Source organism: Moschus berezovskii, chromosome 18 (genome assembly GCF_049115385.1).
Source record: "Moschus berezovskii isolate FMDL1 chromosome 18, NW_MosBer_1.0, whole genome shotgun sequence".
Taxonomy (NCBI): domain Eukaryota; kingdom Metazoa; phylum Chordata; class Mammalia; order Artiodactyla; family Moschidae; genus Moschus; species Moschus berezovskii.
This window is the reverse complement of record NC_142477.1, coordinates 43,306,895-43,326,737: the sequence shown is the minus strand read 5'-3', so window position 1 is coordinate 43,326,737 and position 19,843 is coordinate 43,306,895. Positions and strand designations below refer to the sequence as shown.

General features: G+C 40.0%; 1 protein-coding gene across 2 annotated transcripts in view; it reads left to right on the top strand.

The window, feature by feature from the left end:
- Nucleotides 1–19,843, top strand: part of TTC33 (tetratricopeptide repeat domain 33) — a 38,923-nt gene that overhangs the window by 9,769 nt on the left and 9,311 nt on the right. For both annotated transcript variants that reach the window (XM_055422125.2, XM_055422124.2), the window contains exons 3-4: nt 17,894–17,975; nt 19,642–19,773. In XM_055422125.2, coding sequence (XP_055278100.1) covers nt 17,894–17,975; nt 19,642–19,773 — 214 coding nt within the window. The remainder of the gene's footprint in view (nt 1–17,893; nt 17,976–19,641; nt 19,774–19,843) is intronic.

Genomic DNA, 19,843 nt, shown 5'->3' with positions numbered 1-19,843 from the left:
TTATCTTACCCAGCCCCTGGGCAGTCCCTGGAACTATTCACTCTGCTTCCTTCTTTGTGCTGGTTCAGTGGCATACTGTTAAGGTTGTCTTTAAACTGGCTGAATCAGACTTTGGACACTTATTAACCATAGCGACTTTAAACCAAGCTTTTATCTTTTAATGCTTCCTTTCCAGCAGCTGCAGTAGGGCCATGTCTGTTCAATCTGTTCCAAACCAAAGTTGAATTAAGAGATATGCTGTAGAGCTTATGAGTGACCATTGATTTATTAGGTGCCAAGTTTCCTGTGATCCAAAAATGGAGGAGCTTGGTGGTACCACCTTTTATTCATAGGCCAGGAGAAGAGGAAGGGGAGAAATGAGAAATGAGGGAGGGGAGGGAATTCCACAAGCTGATGGTAGTGAAGGAAATGCCCACCAGTTCTTGGCTCTCTTTAGCCAGTGGAAAGCAGCTCAGTTGTTCTTTAAGCCTGTGTATGCCTTTAGCAACAGTGCACATTTCATTTGGCAGTGCCTCTGCTAGCAGTAGTGGCTGTTTTCCAAATCAAAGCAGCGCAGCTGGGGAAGAGGACATTTTTCTTTCTGCCTCAAATCTGTGTGCCTGTGTTTGCATGTGTGCGTTTTTGTATGCGTGGGCATGTTTGCGTGCCTGCCTAATGAAAGGAGAAAACAGAACTAGTGATGGTCAGTGTCATCTTGGTTTATTTTGTACTTTGGGACAACTTAAACTTCAGTGCATAAGCAGCTTTGTGGGGGTGGATGGGAAGAGCCATCCTGACCTTTTAGGAATAATGCTGTTGGCATTTTGGGCAGGACAGTCTCTTGTGCGTGATTGCCGTTTGCTTTGCAGGCTGCTAATCCTTGATCCTCTTGCCGTTAGTGTCTTCAAGTCTTAGTGACAACCAAAAAGTCCTCCATAAATGCCCTCCATGGGTTGATAACTGCCCTTGCTTGAGTTAGGAAGAAAATAGGACTGAAAGTAAAAAGGACATGTGACAAAGTTTTAACAGTGGTTGGATCAAGTTGGGCCTTTCCAGGTGGCGCTCGTGGTAGAGAACCCACCTGCCAATGCAGGAGACATAAGAGACGCGGGTTTTTTCCCTGGGTTGGGAAGATCCCCTGGAGGGAAGACATGGCAACCTGCTCCAGTATTCTTGCCGAGAGAATCCAATGGACAGAGGAGCCTGTCAGGCTGCAGTCCATAGGGTTGCAAAGGGTCGGACATGACTGAAGTGACTTGGCACGCACAGGCCAACCAGAGTAGGGGTTGTCACACCAAAGTCTGCTTTTATAAATAAAGTTTTATTGGGACACAAGCAGGTGCTTTTCTTTGTGTATTGCCTGTGACTGATTTTGTGCTACAGCAGACTGAGTAGTTGTGTCAGAGACTGTGGCTCACAAAGCCTGAAATATTCACTGTATGGACCATTACTACACTGACCTTGGCCTCCAGACCCTTCCCCAAAGCCACACGGCTCTTGAAACCTCAGATATCCCAGAGTCTTAAGATATCCCTACTTCTGATCTCTTGATTCTGTCTACCCGTATTTCCATTCTCCTGGACTTGGGAATTTCTTGTGATTTCTGTACCTGGAATGGAGAGGTGAAACAAAATAAGAATTAAGGTGTTTGCTACTTTTGTCTTGGGGTAGAATTTTTTTTTTATTCTTTCCTTTTTTTTTATTTAATGTATTGGAAACATGCTGGCTCCTGTCCCTTCTTCCTATCTTCCATGCTTTTCTCTGCTGCTTTTCAAGACTTCTCTTGGAGAAGGAAAGGACGAATGAGATAGGCAGAATCAGAGATACTAGCACCTTTTCTGTGCCCGGCTGTGTTCTGGGTGTTGTAGAGAATATAAGCAAACTCACCTTTTGGTCCCTGAATTCATTAGTAAAGAGAAAATAAAAAGACATAGAAGAATTAGAGAAAAATTAAATGAAAACAACATTGGGATCATTGGAGAAAGCATTGGTCATGTAGTTCTAAGAGCTCGCTTCAAGTCCTGGTTTGTTGTGTGTCTTTGGACTAGTTCTGTAACTACTCTCTGGTCAATGGTCTCAGTAAAATGAGAACAAATAATGCCAGTCTTATAGAATTTGTTGAGCACTAAGTGAATTAACTTTCTAGAAAATAATTATGTGTTAAGTAATTGTATGGAAAGTGTTTAGTAAAACATAAAGTACTTATAAGTGTGACTCTGTGGTCAATTAAATGGTACTCACGGTCTTCACGAGAAAAGAGTACTTTTACTTGGTCTCAGAGGACAAAGAGCCTTTGACTAGGTGAGGAGGGGTGGGGATGGTAGCTCAGCATGCACATTTGTAGACTGAGGGTGGATATGAGGCAGAGGTGCAGCTGAGGGACTTCTCTGGTGGCCCAGCGGCCAAGGCTTTGCACTTCCACTGCAGGGGGTGCGGGTTTGATCCCTGGTCTGGGAAGATGCCACATGACATGGCCAAAAAGTCAAAAAAAAAAAAAGACACAGCTGAGAGAAGCAGAGGTGTGGTGGTGAGTAGGAGAAAAATGATTGGACAGATATGCTAAGACTGGGAGAGATTAGCTTGCTACTGTTAAATCCTATGGAATTTGCTACTATGCTATAAATTAGAAAATTATGAGTATAAGAATTGTTAACAAGGAATAATTGAACTTTCAAGAGAAAGATGATAGAACATAGCATACTTCCAGAGTTTTTCATATTGTGTCTATAATAACATTTGGAAATGTTAGAGAAAAGCTTATAATCACTCATAATATGCCACTTTTTTGGGGTGATGTAGTTAATGCTTTTAGAGATAATGTCAATATGATTAATATTTAGTGTATTATAGCACCAAGGAGGAGAAGGAAATGGCAACCCACTCCAGTGTTCTTGCCTAGGAAATCCCATGGACAGAGGAGCCTGGTGGGCTGCTGTCCATAGGGTCGCACAGAGTTGGACACGACTGAAGTGACTTAGCAGCAGCAGCAGCACCAAGGAACTAAATTTCTTCGATGATGTATATATTTTTTGTTAAAAATCATATAGATAATAGCTATAAATAATAAAAAATGGATGTTAAATTATAGTAAGCATTGTTGAGTGTCATGTAATCTTTTCCTCCATCATCTCATGAAACCTTTTCTAATGGTTTTCTGAGGTGTATCCTACATGGTCATGTGGATTTTATACTTTACTAAGTTGCTGGATTTAATTGCTAATCCTTTATTTAGGATTTTTACATTTATCTTATGAACTGCAAATTCTTCATTGATTACTGGGGTTAATTTTTCAAATAATGTATTTCCTTAGCCCAAAAGTTTAGTTTATTTTCATTGCTAGGTTCTCCAAATACAGGCTTCCCTGGTGACTTAGATGATAAAGAACCTGCCCGCAATGCAGGAGACCCGGATTCGATCCTTGGATCAGGAATATCCATACCCTGGAGAAGGGAATGTCTATCCACTCCAGTATTCTTGCCTGAAGAATTCCATGGAAAGAGGAGCCTGGCAGGCCACAGGCCATGAGGTTGCAAAGAGTCGGACATGGCACTGAAATTCGTTAGAACTCTTTTTTGGTTTTTTTGGTCGTTAGGACTCTTTAAGACTACGTTTCTGATTATGCCATTTGCAGTTTTGAATCAGGCAGTGGCTGATATTTTCTGGTCAGGCCCCTTCCACAGAGTTCCAGTTCATCCTGTGTTAGCTGCTACAGCTGCATATGCTTTGGTGAGCAAAATACCTCTTACACTGTCTGCATAGAGCTTTTAGATTAAGTAAACATGGAAATAAATGTAAAGTTTCAAATTGCTTTTTTTTTTTAAGTTATTTATGTATTTTTGGCTGGATGAGCTTTTCTCTAGTTGCATCAAGCAGAGGCTACTCTAGTTGCTGTGCATGGACTTCTCATTGAGGTGGGTTCTCTTATTGCGGATCACAGGCAAGTTTTAGAGAACAGCCTTGATAGTTGTGGCACACAGACTTAAATCTTGGGAAGATCCCCAAGGCATGTGGGATCTTCCAGATCAGGGATCGAATTCTTGTCTCCTGCTTTGGTAGGTGGATTCTTTACTACTGAGCCATCAGGGAAGCTCCCCTCAAATAGTTTTACAAAGATACCATGAGCCAGGATTCAGCAGAAGGCTTCTCCAAGAAAGCAAGAAGACAAGTGATTGAGTTCATCAGGTGAAGAGAGTTACTGTTTATTGTTTTGCCTTTATTATGATTTTATCATATTTATCATTTAAGTATAGGAACTTGCTATAGTCCAGCCCATTTATTTGTGAATATTTTTATTGGATCCAAATTGTACTGAAATTAATTGCCAGTGCATTTTTATTTTGTGACATGTATGTGTAAGCTAAATGAATGGAGTAATAGAGATAGTAAAATATTTTAAGTAATTTTTTTATCTGAAGTAAAACATTGATATTAAAGGAAGAATCTGATAATAAAATTATGACTTTTTTATAAGTTTTTTAGAAAATTCTCATCATCTAGTGTCACACGGGGTAGAATAGAGCAACTGTGTTCAATACAATAACTAAGAAATGTCCTTTACTAATTAGAAGTTGGCATTATTGTTTTTATTTGCTTTTGAAAATGATCTTTATTCAGTGTGTTTGCACCTCCAAGTAACTTCAGAGTTCCTTCCTGTTTCCAGAGTGAATAGATCCATTGTAAATAGTTAGTTCTTGTGTATAATAAATTAGAAACTTTTAAAGACCCGTTTCTTCTTTTGTGTAAGTAGTTTAAATTATTAGGTCAGAAAGTAGACTTTATGACCTAATCCTTGTCCACATAGTTTCAATAAGGAGTGGTGACTAGAATTCAGAGCAGTTTAGTATTGGATTGACCGAAAAGTTCATTTGGGTTTTTCCATGAGATTTTGTGGGAAAAAACGGAAGGAACTTTTTGGCCAACTCAGCGTTTCTAATTTTTTTTTTTTTTTAATTTTTCAGTTCAGTTCAGTTCAGTTCAGTCGCTCAGTCGTGTCCGACTCTCCGCGACCCCATGAATCACAGCACGCCAGGCCTCCCTGTCCATCACCAACTCCCGGAGCACACTCAAACTCATGACCACAGAGTCGGTGATGCCATCCAGCCATCTCCTTCTCCGTCGTCCCCTTCTCCTCCCGCCCCCAACCTTTCCCAGCATCAGAGTCTTTTCCAGTGAGTCAACTCGTCGCATGAGGTGGCCAAAGTATTGCAGTTTCAGCTTTAGCATCAGTCCCTCCAATGAACATCCAGGATTGATCTCCTTTAGAATGGACTGGTTGGATCTCCTTGCAGTATAAGGGACTCTCAAGAGTCTTCTCCAACACCACAGTTCAAAAGCATCGATTCTTCGGCGATCAGCTTTCTTCACAGTCCAACTCTCACATCCATACCTGACCACGGGAAAAACCATTGCCTTGACTAGACGGACCTTGGTTGGCAAAGTAATGTCTCTGCTTTTTAATATACTATCAAGGTTGGTCATAACTTTCCTTCCAAGGAGCAAGCGTCTTTTAATTTCATGGCTGCAATCAGCATCTGCAGTGATTTTGGAGCCCAAAAAAACAAAGTCTGACACTGTTTCCACTGTTTTTCCATCTATTTCCCATGAAGTGATGGGACCAGATGCCATGATCTTAGTTTTCTGAATGTTGAGCTTCAAACCAACCTTTTCACTCTCCTCTTTCACTTTCATCAAGAGGCTTTTGAGTTCCTCTTTTAAAATTTATTTTTAACTTAATTTTACTTTATGTTACTTGTTTTTGACTGTGCTGGGTCTTTGTTGCTGCAGGCGGGCTTTCTCTAGCTGCAGTGAGTAGAGGCAGTCCTTCAGTTGTGGTGTGCTTTGAGTTGCGGGGCCTCTCTCCTTGCAGAGCATAGACTCCAGGGTGCATGGGCTCAGAGATTGCCGCTCGCTTCAGAGCACTAGGCTCCAGAACACAGGCTCAGTAGTTGGGGTGCGAGGGTTCAGTTGCTCTGCGCCTTGTGGGCTCTTCCTGGACCAGGGATTAAATCTGTGTTGCCTGCCTTGGCAGGTGGATTCTTAGCCACTGGACCACCAGGAAGGTCCATCAATATTTCTTTTTAAAGTATATTTATATCGTATCTGTACACAGTATTAATACACTGTAGTCTGAGCATCATCTCAGTACTTCTTCCTGTTCCAAATCCCCTTTCCTTCAGTATGACTATCTTGAGAGAATATGCAGTTAGGAAGTATACTTGTTCTCTTCCATTGTTTTTGCTCCTTTTTTTTCTTTCTCTCTGAGCCTTCCTGAAGTTTCGGGAAGTTAGGTTCCTTACTATGAGTGCTCATTATATGGAACTACACGTTATTTTTTCCTTAGTTTCTTCAGAATGTTATTCTAAATTCTAGACAGAAAAACATAAAATAATTTATGGAATTTTTTTTGTTTTGGCTTAATTTAGTATATTGAGCATTATCTGAAACTTGAAACCTGATCTACTTGCATTGGAAATCACACAATTTTCAGTCAAATCTGTCTAATGCTACTTTTAACATCTTTATAATTTCTCTGTAAAAGCTCTCACAAAATCAAGGAAGCAGACTCTAATTTCAAAAATTACATCACAATAAACTGTGGAAAATTCTGAAAGAGATGGGAATATCAGACCACCTGACCTGCCTCTTGAGAAACCTGTATGCAGGTCAGGAAGCAACAGTTAGAACTGGACATGGAACAACAGACTGGTTCCAAATAGAAAAAGGAGTACGTCAAGGTTGTATATTGTCACTCTGCTTATTTAACTTATATGCAGAGTACATCATGAGGAACGCTGGGCTGGAAGAAGCACAAGCTGGAATCAAGATTGCCGGGAGAAATATCAATAACCTCAGATATGCAGATGACACCACCCTTATGGCAGAAAGTGAAGAGGAATTCAAAAGCCTCTTGATGAAAGTGAAAGAGGAGAGTGAAAAGGTTGGCTTGAAGCTCAACATTCAGAAAACAAAGATCATGGCATCTGGTCCCATCACTTCATGGGAAATAGATGGGGAAATAGTGGAAACAGTGTCAGACTTTATTTTTTTGGGCTCCAAAATCACTGTGGATGCTGACTGCAGTCAGGAAATTCAAAGACACTTACTCCTTGGAAGGAAAGTTATGACCAACCTAGATAGTATATTAAAAAGCAGAGACATTACTTTGCCAGCAAAGGTCCGTCTAGTCAAGGCTATGGTTTTTCCCGTGGTCATGTATGGATGTGAGAGTTGGACTGTGAAGAAAGCTGATCGCCGAAGAATTGATGCTTTTGAACTGTGGTACTGGAGAAGACTGTTGAGAGTCCCTTGGACTGCAAGGAGATCCAACCAGTCCACTCTAAAGGAGATCAACCCTGGGTGTTCATTGGAAGGACTGATGCTAAAGCTGAAACTGCAATACTTTGGCCACCTCATGCGACGAGTTGACTCACTGGAAAAGACTGTGATGCTGGGAAGGATTGGTGGTGGGAGGAGAAGGGGACGACAGAGAATGAGATGGCTGGATGGCATCACCGACTCGATGGACGTGAGTTTGAGTGAACTCCGGGAGTTGGTGATGGACAGGGAGGCCTGGCGTGCTGTGATTCATGGAGTTGCAAAGAGTCGGACATGACTGAGCGACTGAACTGAACTGAACTGAACATCTTTATAATTTCTCTGTAAAAGCTCTCCCAAAATCAAGGAAGCAAACTCTAAAAGTTACTTCTATCGTTAAGCATTTTGGGAAAATAATAATTATAAATATTAGGAACACAATATAAAATAAGGTGAAAACTTTAATGTTCTTGATAATACAGTTTTTAATAAGGAAATAAGGTGATGAATCCTGCATTGGCTAGTGATTTACTAAAATGTGTCTGTATAGAAGGGACTTCCCAGGTGGCACTAGTGGTAAAGAATCCGCCTGCCAATGCAAGAGTCAGAAGAGATGCAGGTTTGATCCCTGAATTGGAAAGATCCCCTGGAGAAGGAAATGGTACCCCACTCCAGTATTCTTGCCTGGAAAGTTCTGTGGGCAGAGGAGCCTGGAGGGCCGTAGTCCATGGGGCTGCAAAGAGTCAGACATGACTAAACCCATGAAGCACAGAGCTGTACAGGAATAGCTTTTATATTTGTTTTGGTATTTTCTCATGAGCACATAAAACTGTATGATAGAAATCTGCCATAATTTTAGTGAAAAGTAATTACCATTTGTGTTTAGTGACATTTTATTTGACATTGAGAAAATGCTATAACATTGTTTCTTAAATAGTCTTCTTGGAGTAGGAAATGGCAACCCACTCCAGTGTTCTTGCCTGGGAAGTTCCATGGATAGAGGAGCCTGGTGGGCTACAGTCCACGTGCTTTCAAAAGAATCAGACACAACTTAGTGACTAAACAACAACAAATGTTTTTTATTTTATTTTATTTTTTTTTTGACTTTCTCAAAATTTATTTATTTATTTTTTTTATAATTTTTTTTTCTTTACAGTTAAAAGTATTTTTATTAAAAAAGCACAAATGCAAAGAAATGAACAGAGGAAAATTTATGCGTCGAACCTGGACTGGTCACTTATGATAATATACATGCTACAATTCCATTCTCCCCAATCATTCCACCTTCACCCTCTCCCACAGAGTCCCAAAGACTGTTCTAAATGCCTATGTCTCTTTTGCAGTCTCTTATACAGGGTTTAGGTTACCATTTTTCTAAATTCCATATATATGTGTTAATATACAGTATTGATGTTCTTCTTTCTGGCTTACTTCACTCTGTATAATTGGCTCCAATTTCATCCACCTCATTAAAACTGATTCAAATGCATTCTTTTTGATGGCTGAGAAATACTCCATTGTGTATATGTACCAAAGCTTTCTTATCCATTCGTCTGCAGATGGACATCTAGGTTGCTTCCATGTCCTGGCTATTATAAACAGTGCTGCAATGAACATTGGAGTACATGTGTCTCTTTCAATTCTGGTTTCCTCGGTGTGTATGCCCAGGAGTGCGATCGCTGGATCATATGGCAGTTCTATTTCCAGTTTTCTGAGGAATCTCCACACTGTTCTCCATAGTGGCTGTACTAGTTTGCATTCCCACCAACAGTGTAAGAGGGTTCCCTTCTCTCCACACCCTCTCCAGCATTTATTGCATGTAGACTTTTGGATAGCAGCCATTCTGACTGGTGTGAAATGGTATCTCATTGTGGTTTTGATTTGCATTTCTCTGATGATGAGGGATGTTGAGCATTTTTTCATGTGTTTGTTAGCCATCTTTATGTCTTCTTTGGAGAAATGTCTGTTTAGTTCTTTGGCCCATTTTTTGATTGGGTCACTTAGTTTTCTGGAATTAAGCTGCAGGAGCTGCTTGTATAATTTGGAGATTAATCCTTTATCAGTTGCTTCATTTGCTATTATTTTCTCCCATTCTGAAGGCTGTCTTTTCACCTTGCTTAGAGTTTCCTTTGCTGTGCAGAAGCTTTTGATTTTAATTAGGTCCCATTTGTTTATTTTTGCTTTTATTTCCAATATTCTGGGAGGTGGGTCTTGGAGGATCCTGCTGTGATTTATGTCGGAGAGTGTTTTGCCTACGTTCTCCTCTAGGAGTTTTATAGTTTCTGGTCTTACATTTAGATCTTTAATCCATTTTGAGTTTATTTTGGTGTATGGTGTTAGGAAGTGTTCTAGTTTCATTCTTTTACAAGTGGCTGACCAGTTTTCCCAGCACCACTTGTTAAAGAGACTGTCTTTTCTCCATTTTATATTCTTGCCTCCTTTGTCGAAGATAAGGTGTCCATAGGAGCGTGGGTTTATCTCTGGGCTTTCTATTTTGTTCCATTGATCTATATTTCTGTCTTTATGCCAGTACCATACTGTCTTGATGACTGTGGCTTTGTAATAGAGCCTGAAGTCTGGCAGGTTAATTCCCCCAGTTCCATTCTTCTTCCTCAAAATTGCTTTAGCTATTCGAGGTTTTTTGTATTTCCATACAAATTGTGAGATTATTTGTTCTAGTTCTGTGAAAAATATTGTTGGTAGCTTGATAGGGATTGCATTGAATGTATAAATTACTTTGGGTAGTATACTCATTTTTACAATATTTATTCTTCCAATCCAAGAACACGGTATATTTCTCCATCTATTAGTGTCCTCTTTGATTACTTTCACTAGTGTTTTATAGTTTTCTATGTACAAGTCTTTTGTTTCCTTAGGTAGATATATTCCTAAGTATTTAATTGTTTTCGTTGCAACAGTGAATGGAATAGTTTCCTTAATTTCTCTTTCTATTTTCTCATTATTAGTGTATAGGAATGCAAGGGATTTCTGTGTGTTGATTTTATATCCTGCAACTTTACTGTAATCATTGATTAGCTCTAGTAGTTTTCTGGTAGAGTCTTTAGGGTTTTCTGTGTAGAGGATCATGTCATCAGCGAACAGTGAAAGCTTTACTTCTTGTTTTCCAATTTGTATTCCTTTTATGACTTTTTCTGCTCTGATTGCTGTGGCCAAAACTTCCAGAACTATGTTGAATAGTAGTGGTGAGAGTGGGCACCCTTGTCTTGTTCCTGACTTTAGGGGAAATGCTTTCAGTTTTTCACCATTGAGGATAATGTTTGCTGTGGGTTTGTCATATATAGCTTTTATTATGTTGAGGTATGTCCCTTCAATTCCCACTTTCTGGAGGGTTTTTATCAAAAATGGATGTTGAATTTTGTCGAAGGCTTTCTCTGCATCTATTGAGATAATCATATGATTTTTATTTTTCAGTTTGTTAATGTGGTGTATTACGTTGATTGATTTGCGGATATTGAAGAATCCTTGCATTCCTGGGATAAAGCCCACTTGGTCATGATGTATGATCTTCTTAATGTGTTGTTGGATTCTGATTGCTAGAATTTTGTTAAGGATTTTTGCATCTATGTTCATCAGTGATATTGGCCTATAGTTTTCTTTTTTTGTAGGGTCTTTACCAGGTTTTGGGATTAGGGTGATGGTGGCCTCATAGAATGAGTTTGGAAGTTTCCCTTCCTCAGCTATTTTCTGGAAGAGTTTGAGTAGAATAGGTGTTAGCTCTTCTCTAAATTTTTGGTAGAATTCAGCTGTGAAGCCGTCTGGACCCGGGCTTTTGTTTGCGGGGAGATTTTTGATTACAGTTTCAATTTCCGTGCTTGTGATGGGTTTGTTCAGATTTTCTATTTCTTCCTGGTTCAGTTTTGGAAAGTTGTACTTTTCTAGGAATTTGTCCATTTCTTCCAGGTTATTCATTTTATTGCCATATAATTGCTGATAGTATTCTCTAATAATCCTTTGTATTTCTGTGTTGTCAGTTGTGATCTCTCCATTATCATTTCTAATTTTATTGATTTGGTTCTTCTCCCTTTGTTTCTTGATGAGTCTGGCTAGTGGTTTGTCAATTTTATTCACCTTCTCAAAGAACCAGCTTTTGGCTTTGTTGATTTTTGCTATGGTCTCTTTTGTTTCTTTTGCATTTATCTCTGCCCTAATTTTTATGATTTCTTTCCTTCTACTGACCCTGGGGTTCTTCATTTCTTCCTTTTCTAGTTGCTTTAGATGTAGAGTTAGGTTATTTAGTTGACTTTTTTCTTGTTTCTTGAGGTGTGCCTGTATTGCTATGAACTTCCCCCTTAGCACTGCTTTTACAGTGTCCCAGAGGTTTTGGGTTGTTGTGTTTTCATTTTCATTCATTTCTATGCATATTTTGATGTCTCTTTTGATTTCTTCTATGATTTGTTCATTATTCAGCAGCGTGTTGTTCAGTCTCCATATGTTGGCACTTTTAATAGTTATTCTCCTGTAATTGAGATCTAATCTTACTGCATTGTGGTCAGAAAAGATGCTTGGAATGATTTCAATTTTTTTGAATTTACCTAGGCTAGATTTATGTCCCAGGATGTGATCTATCCTGGAAAAGGTTCCGTGTGCGCTTGAGAAAAAGGTGAAATTCATTGTTTTGGGGTGAAATGTCCTATAGATATCTATTAGGTCTAACTCTTCTATTATATCATTTAAAGATTGTGTTTCCTTGTTAATTTTCTGTTTAGTTGATCTATCCATAGATGTAAGTGGGGTGTTAAAATCTCCCACTATTATTGTGTTATTGTTAATTTCCCCTTTCATACTTGTTAGTAATTGTCTTACATATTGCGGTGCTCCTATGTTAGGTGCATAAATATTTATAATTGTTATATCTTCTTCTTGGATTGATCCTTTGATCATTATGTAGTTTCCTCCTTTGTCTCGTTTCACAGCCTTTGTTTTAAAGTCTATTTTATCTGATATGAGTATTGCTACTCCTGCTTTCTTTTGGTCTCTATTTGCATGGACTATCTTTTTCCAGCCCTTCACTTTCAGTCTGTATGCATCCCTCGTTTTGAGGTGGGTCTCTTGCAGACAACATATATGGGGGTCTTGTTTTTGTATCCATTCAGCCAGCCTTTGTCTTTTGGTTGGGGCATTCAACCCATTTACGTTTAAGGTAATTATTGAAAAGTACGATCCCGTAGCCATTTTCTTTATTGCTTTGGGTTCAAGTTTATACACTCTTTCTGTGATTCCTGTCTAGAGAAGATCCTTTAGCATTTGTTGGAGAGCTGGTTTGGTGATGCTGAATTCCCTCAGCTTTTGCTTGTCTGTAAAGCTTTTGATTTCTCCTTCATATTTGAATGAGATCCTTGCTGGGTATAGTAATCTGGGCTGTAGGTTATTTTCTTTCATCACTTTAAGTATATCTTGCCACTCCCTTCTGGCCTGAAGAGTTTCTGTTGAAAGATCAGCTGTTATCCTTATGGGAATCCCCTTGAGTGTTATTTGCTGCTTTTCCCTTGCTGCTTTTAATATTTGTTCTTTGTGTTTGATCTTTGTTAATTTGATTAATGTGTGTCTTGGAGTATTTCGCCTTGGGTATATCCTGTTGGGGACTCTCTGGATTTCTTGGACTTGGGTGATTATTTCTTTCCCTATTTTAGGGAAGTTTTCAACTATTATCTCCTCAAGTATTCTCTCATGGTCTTTCTTTTTGTCTTCTTCTTCTGGGATTCCTATGATTCGAATGTTGGAGCGTTTAACATTGTCCCAGAGGTCTCTAATATTGTCCTCATTTCTTTTAATTCGTTTTTCTTTTTTCCTCTCTGTTTCATTTATTTCTACAATTCTATCTTCTAGTTCGCTTATCCTGTCTTCTGCCTCTGTTATTCTACTGTTTGTTCCCTCCAGAGTGTTTCTGATCTCATCTATTGCATTATTCATTGTATATTGACTCTTTTTTATTTCTTCTAAGTCCTTATTAAATCTTTCTTCCATCTTCTCAATCCTTTTCTCCAGGTTATTTATCTGTAACTCCATTTTACTTTCAAGATTTTGAATCATTTTCACCATCAAAATTCGAAATTCTTTATCAGGTAGATTCCCTATATCTTCTTCTTTTGTTTGTGTTGGTGGGCAATTATCTTGTTCCTTTACTTGCTGGGTATTTCTCTGCCTCTTCATCTTGCTTATATTGCTTTGCTTGGGGTGTCCTTTCCCTCTTCTTGCAGTTTGTGGAGTTCTCTTTATTATGTAGTTTCTTCGCTGTGTGTGGGGTTGGACAGGTGACTTGTCCGGGTTCCCTGGTTAGGGAAGCATGTGTCAGTGTTCTGGTAGGTGGAGCTGGATTTCTTCTCTTTCCTTTAGAAGACAATGGGCTGCTTTTCTGGGAGCCTGATGTCCTCTGCCAGTATTCAGAAGTGGTTTTGTGGACTTTACTCCACGTTCAAATGTTCTTTTGATGAATTTGTGGGGAAGAAAGTGGTCTCGCCGTCTTGTTCCTTCCTCCCCAGAACACTGGATTCCTATATTCCACCTGGTCGTGGAGTATCCCTTCCCAGCCGCTCCAGCAAGGCGCAGCCGCTGTACCCTACCTTGGACGAGGGGTATCTCCTCAAGGCCGCCCCTCCTGCTTTGAATGTGGATCAGCTCCTCTCGGCCCTCCGGTGCCCAAGCAGCCACCACCTCCTGGACGTGGTACAGCTCCTCTCGGCCACCGCCCCAACCCTGGGCGCGGGGCAGCTCCTCTCAGCCACGATTCTGCACGTGGTCGGTTGCACCGGGAGCCGGGCGTCTCTCGCGTCTGCGCCGCCGGGAGCCGGGCGTCTCTCGCGTCTGCGCCGCCGGGAGCCGGGCGTCTCTCGCGTCTGCGCCGCCGGGAGCCGGGCGTCTCTCGCGTCTGCGCCGCCGGGAGCCGGGCGTCTCTCGCGTCTGCGCCGCCGGGAGCCGGGCGTCTCTCGCGTCTGCGCCGCCGGGAGCCGGGCGTCTCTCGCGTCTGCGCCGCCGGGAGCCGGGCGTCTCTCGCGTCTGCGCCGCCGGGAGCCGGGCGTCTCTCGCGTCTGCGCCGCCGGGAGCCGGGCGTCTCTCGCGTCTGCGCCGCCGGGAGCCGGGCGTCTCTCGCGTCTGCGCCGCCGGGAGCCGGGCGTCTCTCGCGTCTGCGCCGCCGGGAGCCGGGCGTCTCTCGCGTCTGCGCCGCCGGGAGCCGGGCGTCTCTCGCGTCTGCGCCGCCGGGAGCCGGGCGTCTCTCGCGTCTGCGCCGCCGGGAGCCGGGCGTCTCTCGCCCAACAAATGTTTTTTAAAAGACGTCTTATTTTTAGGTATTTACAGATGAAATCTATGACACAGAAGATAAGGGTTAGGGTTGTATGGTTGGGAAGTGGTTAGCAGCATAGAGAAACTAGAATTATAATGAAGTTTATAACTGTTGAAATTGAGTAATGAATCTATGGGGATTCATTATGCTATTCTTGTTTGATTTTATTTGACATCTTTTATAATGAGAAATTTAAAAAAGAAATATGTAAGGAGAATGGGAAGATGGAATTAGAAATGATGACTAGACACTTTTGATGGAGTCTTTTTCTAAATTATAAACACAGTATCTCTTTCCTTTTATTTAGCTCTTCTTTAATTTCTCAGCAATGTTTGAGGTTTCAGTCTAAACATCTTGCATATATTCTGCAAGTATAATCCTTAAGTATATTTTATACTGTATATTATATCCTGTTGTGAATGGTGTTGAAGCAGTTTTAGGATTCACCTAATTGGTTTTCCATTTCTCAGAGATCACTATCTCATTGTCTGATGACTGCTGTCTTGAAAACTATGGTTTCATATATTTTCTCCTATTTTGTTTCTGATAGGGGACCAAATGTGATTTTTTTTTTTACTTGTTGACTGAAAGTTGGAGCACTTGTCTAACATTAGATCAGAATTTTTTCTTGTTTGGTTGCTGCTGCTGAAAACAGATTTGTTCTATCCCATTTTTCTTTTGTTTAGTTTTGTTGATTTCATTAGTTTTGGGGAGGGGTATTTTGTGATTCATGTAGCCATCTTCATGTGTTTATTAAACATTTTACATTTTCTTAAAAAAAAATAAATACAGTCTTCATTCATGGATTCTGTATTTGTGAGCTCACTTACTCGTTTTAAATGTATTTGTAAGCCCCAAATCAGTTTCCAGGTGCTTTCCCAGATGAGTTCTCAGCTGAGTCAGAGGGACTCCTGCCTTTGTGTTTTAGCTCTCACAGTGAAAACAGGCATCCTCACTGTGGTCTCTTTAGTGTTATGATTTCCACATTTTTTGTTTTTTCTTGGTGATTTTGCTGTTTTAAAAGGCCCCCAAGTGTAGTGCAGAGGTGCTTTGTAGTGTTTGTTGTTAAGTCCAAGAAGGCTGTGACGTGCCTTATAGAGAAAGTATGCAGGCAGGGGCTAGGGAAAACAGAGCATTGTGGTAGCACATCATAAAAATGAGGTGAATAATGGTCTGTCTTCAAATCATTAGTAGTTCCTAAAATCAAGTGGTCTTTCTCCCAGAGTTAAACACAATCTTCAAACAGATATCTTCTCAGAGGTCAGCAGGGGACCTATTAGTGTAGAAGATATGAATAGTAGTTCTGATCATCATTTCTGCATATTCAGATGTGGTTTGCCTAGAAACAAAGACTGCCAGCTGTTGTGGGGTGAATCTTCAGCTTATCCTTGTATGTAGACTGCTGCTACAAAGTAATAGTAGCCGTTGATTACAGCCCATATGGCAGTTAAGGCAGGCTTTCTAAAGTTCTTGCCACCCTGTCCACCCTCACCCCTGCTGCTGGGCATGGGCTTAGCTGTGTGGCAGATGTAGTCTAAGATTTGCCACACTGGCGTGCGACCTTGGAGATGGTATTGCCATTTATTATTTACTAGTAAAGGGATGCTATAGCATGGTGAAAACAGAGAATGTACTTTTTAAATGTTACTTAACTTTGTATTTTCTACCTAATTCTGCCTTTAGTTTTCTGCTCCCTGCTTAAATCAGTGCAGGTCAGCCCACAGTTTTGGTTGTTACGGTTGGCCTGGATCTTCACGTAGTAGGTAGGAAATTATGTGCAAGAATCCGTAGAGGAAATGAAGGGTGGCTGGAAGTGATTCAGGAGAAGACAGCACGTGATAGGGCTTAATATACCAAGAGAGAGATTATCAGGGATTCACAACCCTGGTTTTTATTAGTATAACCTAGGGAACTTTTAAAAAATACAGATGCTTGGGCCCTACTCCAGTCATTGATCTGAGGCAGGGACCAGTGTGTGTGTGGTGTGTGTGGTGTGTGTGGTGTGTGTGTGCTGTGTGTGTGGTGTGTGTGTGTGTGTGTGTGTGTGTGTGTGTGTGTGTGTGTGTGTGTAGTGTGTGTGTGTGTGCGTGTGCGTGTGCGTAGTGTGTGTGTGTGTGTGTGTGCGCGCGTGTGCGTGCACGTGTGCATGTGTGATTGTGTGCATTTTTTTCCTCCTAAACCTCCCTAGATCACCTACCATCCACCATCAAAACTGGTGGATTATATACTTTCTGTTCAGCTCTAGAAGAGAGAATGAGTAGCATTGACGGAAAGGTACAGAAAATTTCAACTTGTTATAATGAAGAATATTCTGGTAATTTGAAGTTTGTCCTCCTAGAAATATTAAAGTATATATGAGTTAACTGCTTGGGAACAATGCTGTGAGGATGACTGCTTTGGATAATGTATAGGACTTAATCTTTCCTTAATTTTATTTAAAAAAGGCAGTGCTGCTGTACTTCTGCAGATTTATAAAATTGGAGGATCATTGTTTTACAGTATTGTATTGGTTTCTACTGTACAACGATGTAAATCAGCCATAATGATATATATATATACATATGCTTCTGCAGATTTAGTATGGAGTATGCTAAGATCAGTTTGGGGCATATTGAGTCTGAGATGTCTGTAAGGAATCTAGGTGGAGATGTTAACTCCGAAGAGAGTCATGACTGGGAGAACATCGGTGAAAAGACGATGGTGGAAATCACTGTCTCCATACTTGGTTTTCATTCATATGACCCATATCTCTTAAACTTACTGTATATTGATAGTGATAAATAAAACATGATCCCTGGACTCATGGAGCTTATAGACAGAGAAACTAAATACTGAAGAATGTTTACAAAATGACCTGGCAATGTCTTAAATCGTCATCTCTGTCAGCTAGGTTGCTGCAGTGGGGTCAGGGGTTGCAACTGAATTATAAATTCTTGGGAGCAGTCCTTTGTAATCCATCTGAAATGAGTGACAACATATGCAGACACTGAGGTTGGAGAAAAAAAGAAATTCTGTGGTGCTTTCTTAGCCCAGAAAATAAATTTTCATGGAAAATTTCCAGTCTTTTTTAATTGATATTTTGCTTTCGTTGTCCTTTTTTTAAAAAATATTTTGTCATTTGCTGTCCTTTCCCTTCATCTCTTAAATTTTTCTGCTTTTGTAACATCATCATTATCAGTTCTTGAATAGAGATATTTCTTGTTAAACAGTTATTTCTTATTTTCTGACTTTTAAATTTGGTCTTGTATTCTCAAAGTCTTACTGGAAATATAATACTAATATAACTTTAACAACTATAGATACCGAGAGGCGATTCAGAAGTGGGATGAAGCACTACAATTAACCCCAAATGACGCTACCCTGTATGAGATGAAATCACAGGTAACGGTTATGAAGAATTTCCCTTTCATTGTGAAATTGCACTGTTTGTGATGTGAGCAGTGAAGAACCAAAAGAATATTTCCTCCCATTTTCTTTTGTTAAATACAATTTGTTTATTTGAGAAAAACATATGTTACCTTATTTATGGCTCTTTTCCTCATGCATCAAATTAGAAATTTGTTTACCTTAATATTGAAACTAATTTTTATTTCAACCTAACTATGCTTCAGATATGAGTGATGGGTATCTTTTAAAAAGTTACTGGTGATCTCTTAAATAGATGAAATGTGTTAGCTTTCCTTGGAAATTAATTGTAGTGGGCTTGACAGTAACTCAGTCTCTTCAGAATGAGGATGAATTGGATTCTGGATGAAGTTATTTCTCTTAGAACAGCTTGGTCCATAGCAAAAGGTCAGAATAGACTCAGTTTATTAATAGTGTAAAAATAACATTTGTACTTATAAATACATTTTTAATGTTTTGTGGGAAAGTTCATAAAGAAAACCTCTGAGTACTTCTATTAGATTATTCAAGAGACTTTTAAAATCTCAGACAGAGCACTAACATACTTCTGGCATGGAATAGTTGCAATTCAGCCTGATCTGCCCACCTAGCATATCTTTCAGATGATGATCCAAAACATAGGGCACATCCTTTTTCAGATCTGATTTTAATTTATCCAGGAAAAATCTAAATAAATTATTCTCCCTGAATGAAATGCTATGAGGACCTTCATTTGGATAAGCCTTTAATTTTTAATCTTAAATATGTATATATTAAAGGTTGGATTTGTGACAAACTGTATGAAATGAGTCGTTTTATTTGGAACCTGATAATGGTAGTGTCGTAAATCTTGTGAAATGCAAATGGTCAAAATTTTATAGATAAAAGCCAGCACTTCCCCATAAGTTGAAGTAGAGGGTTCTGGAACGCCTTGATTTTTCTGGTGTGTATGATTTGGATAACCTAATTGTGGGCGGGCTGGTGGCGTGTTTAAATGATCTTTATAGCAGGAAGATGTTCACGTGGGACAAGATGGGTGGTTGAACCAAAATTTAAATTTACCTAGTTTGACAGAAGGACCCGGGGTTCCCTAAAAAACACATTGTAAGTTGAGTAAATAGAAGGGGAGTTGGAGTTCAAATAGCTGTGAGCCATCATGGCCAGAATATGGCTATCTGGTTTAGTTGGGGCTTTCCAGGTGGCACTATTGTTAAAGAACATGCCTGCCAATGCAGGAAACATAAGAGACATGGGTTTGATCCCTGGGTTGGGAAAAACCCCTGGAGGAGGAAGTGGCAACCCTTTCCAGTATTCTTGCCTGGAGAATTTCATGGACAAAATAAGCCTGGTGGACTATAGTCCATAGGGTTGCAAAGAGTTGGACACAACTGAAGCAGCTTAGCATGTATGCATGCAGTAGGGTTCAATAGTTGCAAAGAGAATATATTTTTCATAATTATTTCAGGAATAGAAAGAATGTAACTTTTAACCCTGAGTAGCAGAGGAGGGGGTTAAAACCACTAAGATGTTATATTTTCCAGACTAAAAATATATTTTTAAAAATGGAGAGTTGTTTGTATATGATTGTCCATGTTTTTTTGGCTAGTTTTTAGTTTGCTAATTTATGAATGTTACTGATGGATTTCTTCTTTTTTGGCCATAGGTCCTAATGTCTCTTCATGAAATGTTCCCAGCAGTTCATGCTGCAGAAATGGCTGTCCAGAGAAATCCACATTCATGGGAATCTTGGCAGACTTTGGGGCGTGCTCAACTTGGATTAGGAGAGATAGTCTTGGTAAGGAAGTCAGATTATTACAGTGATGACATTTTATTTTGACATGTTTTTGATCAGTTGAACCAAAAGG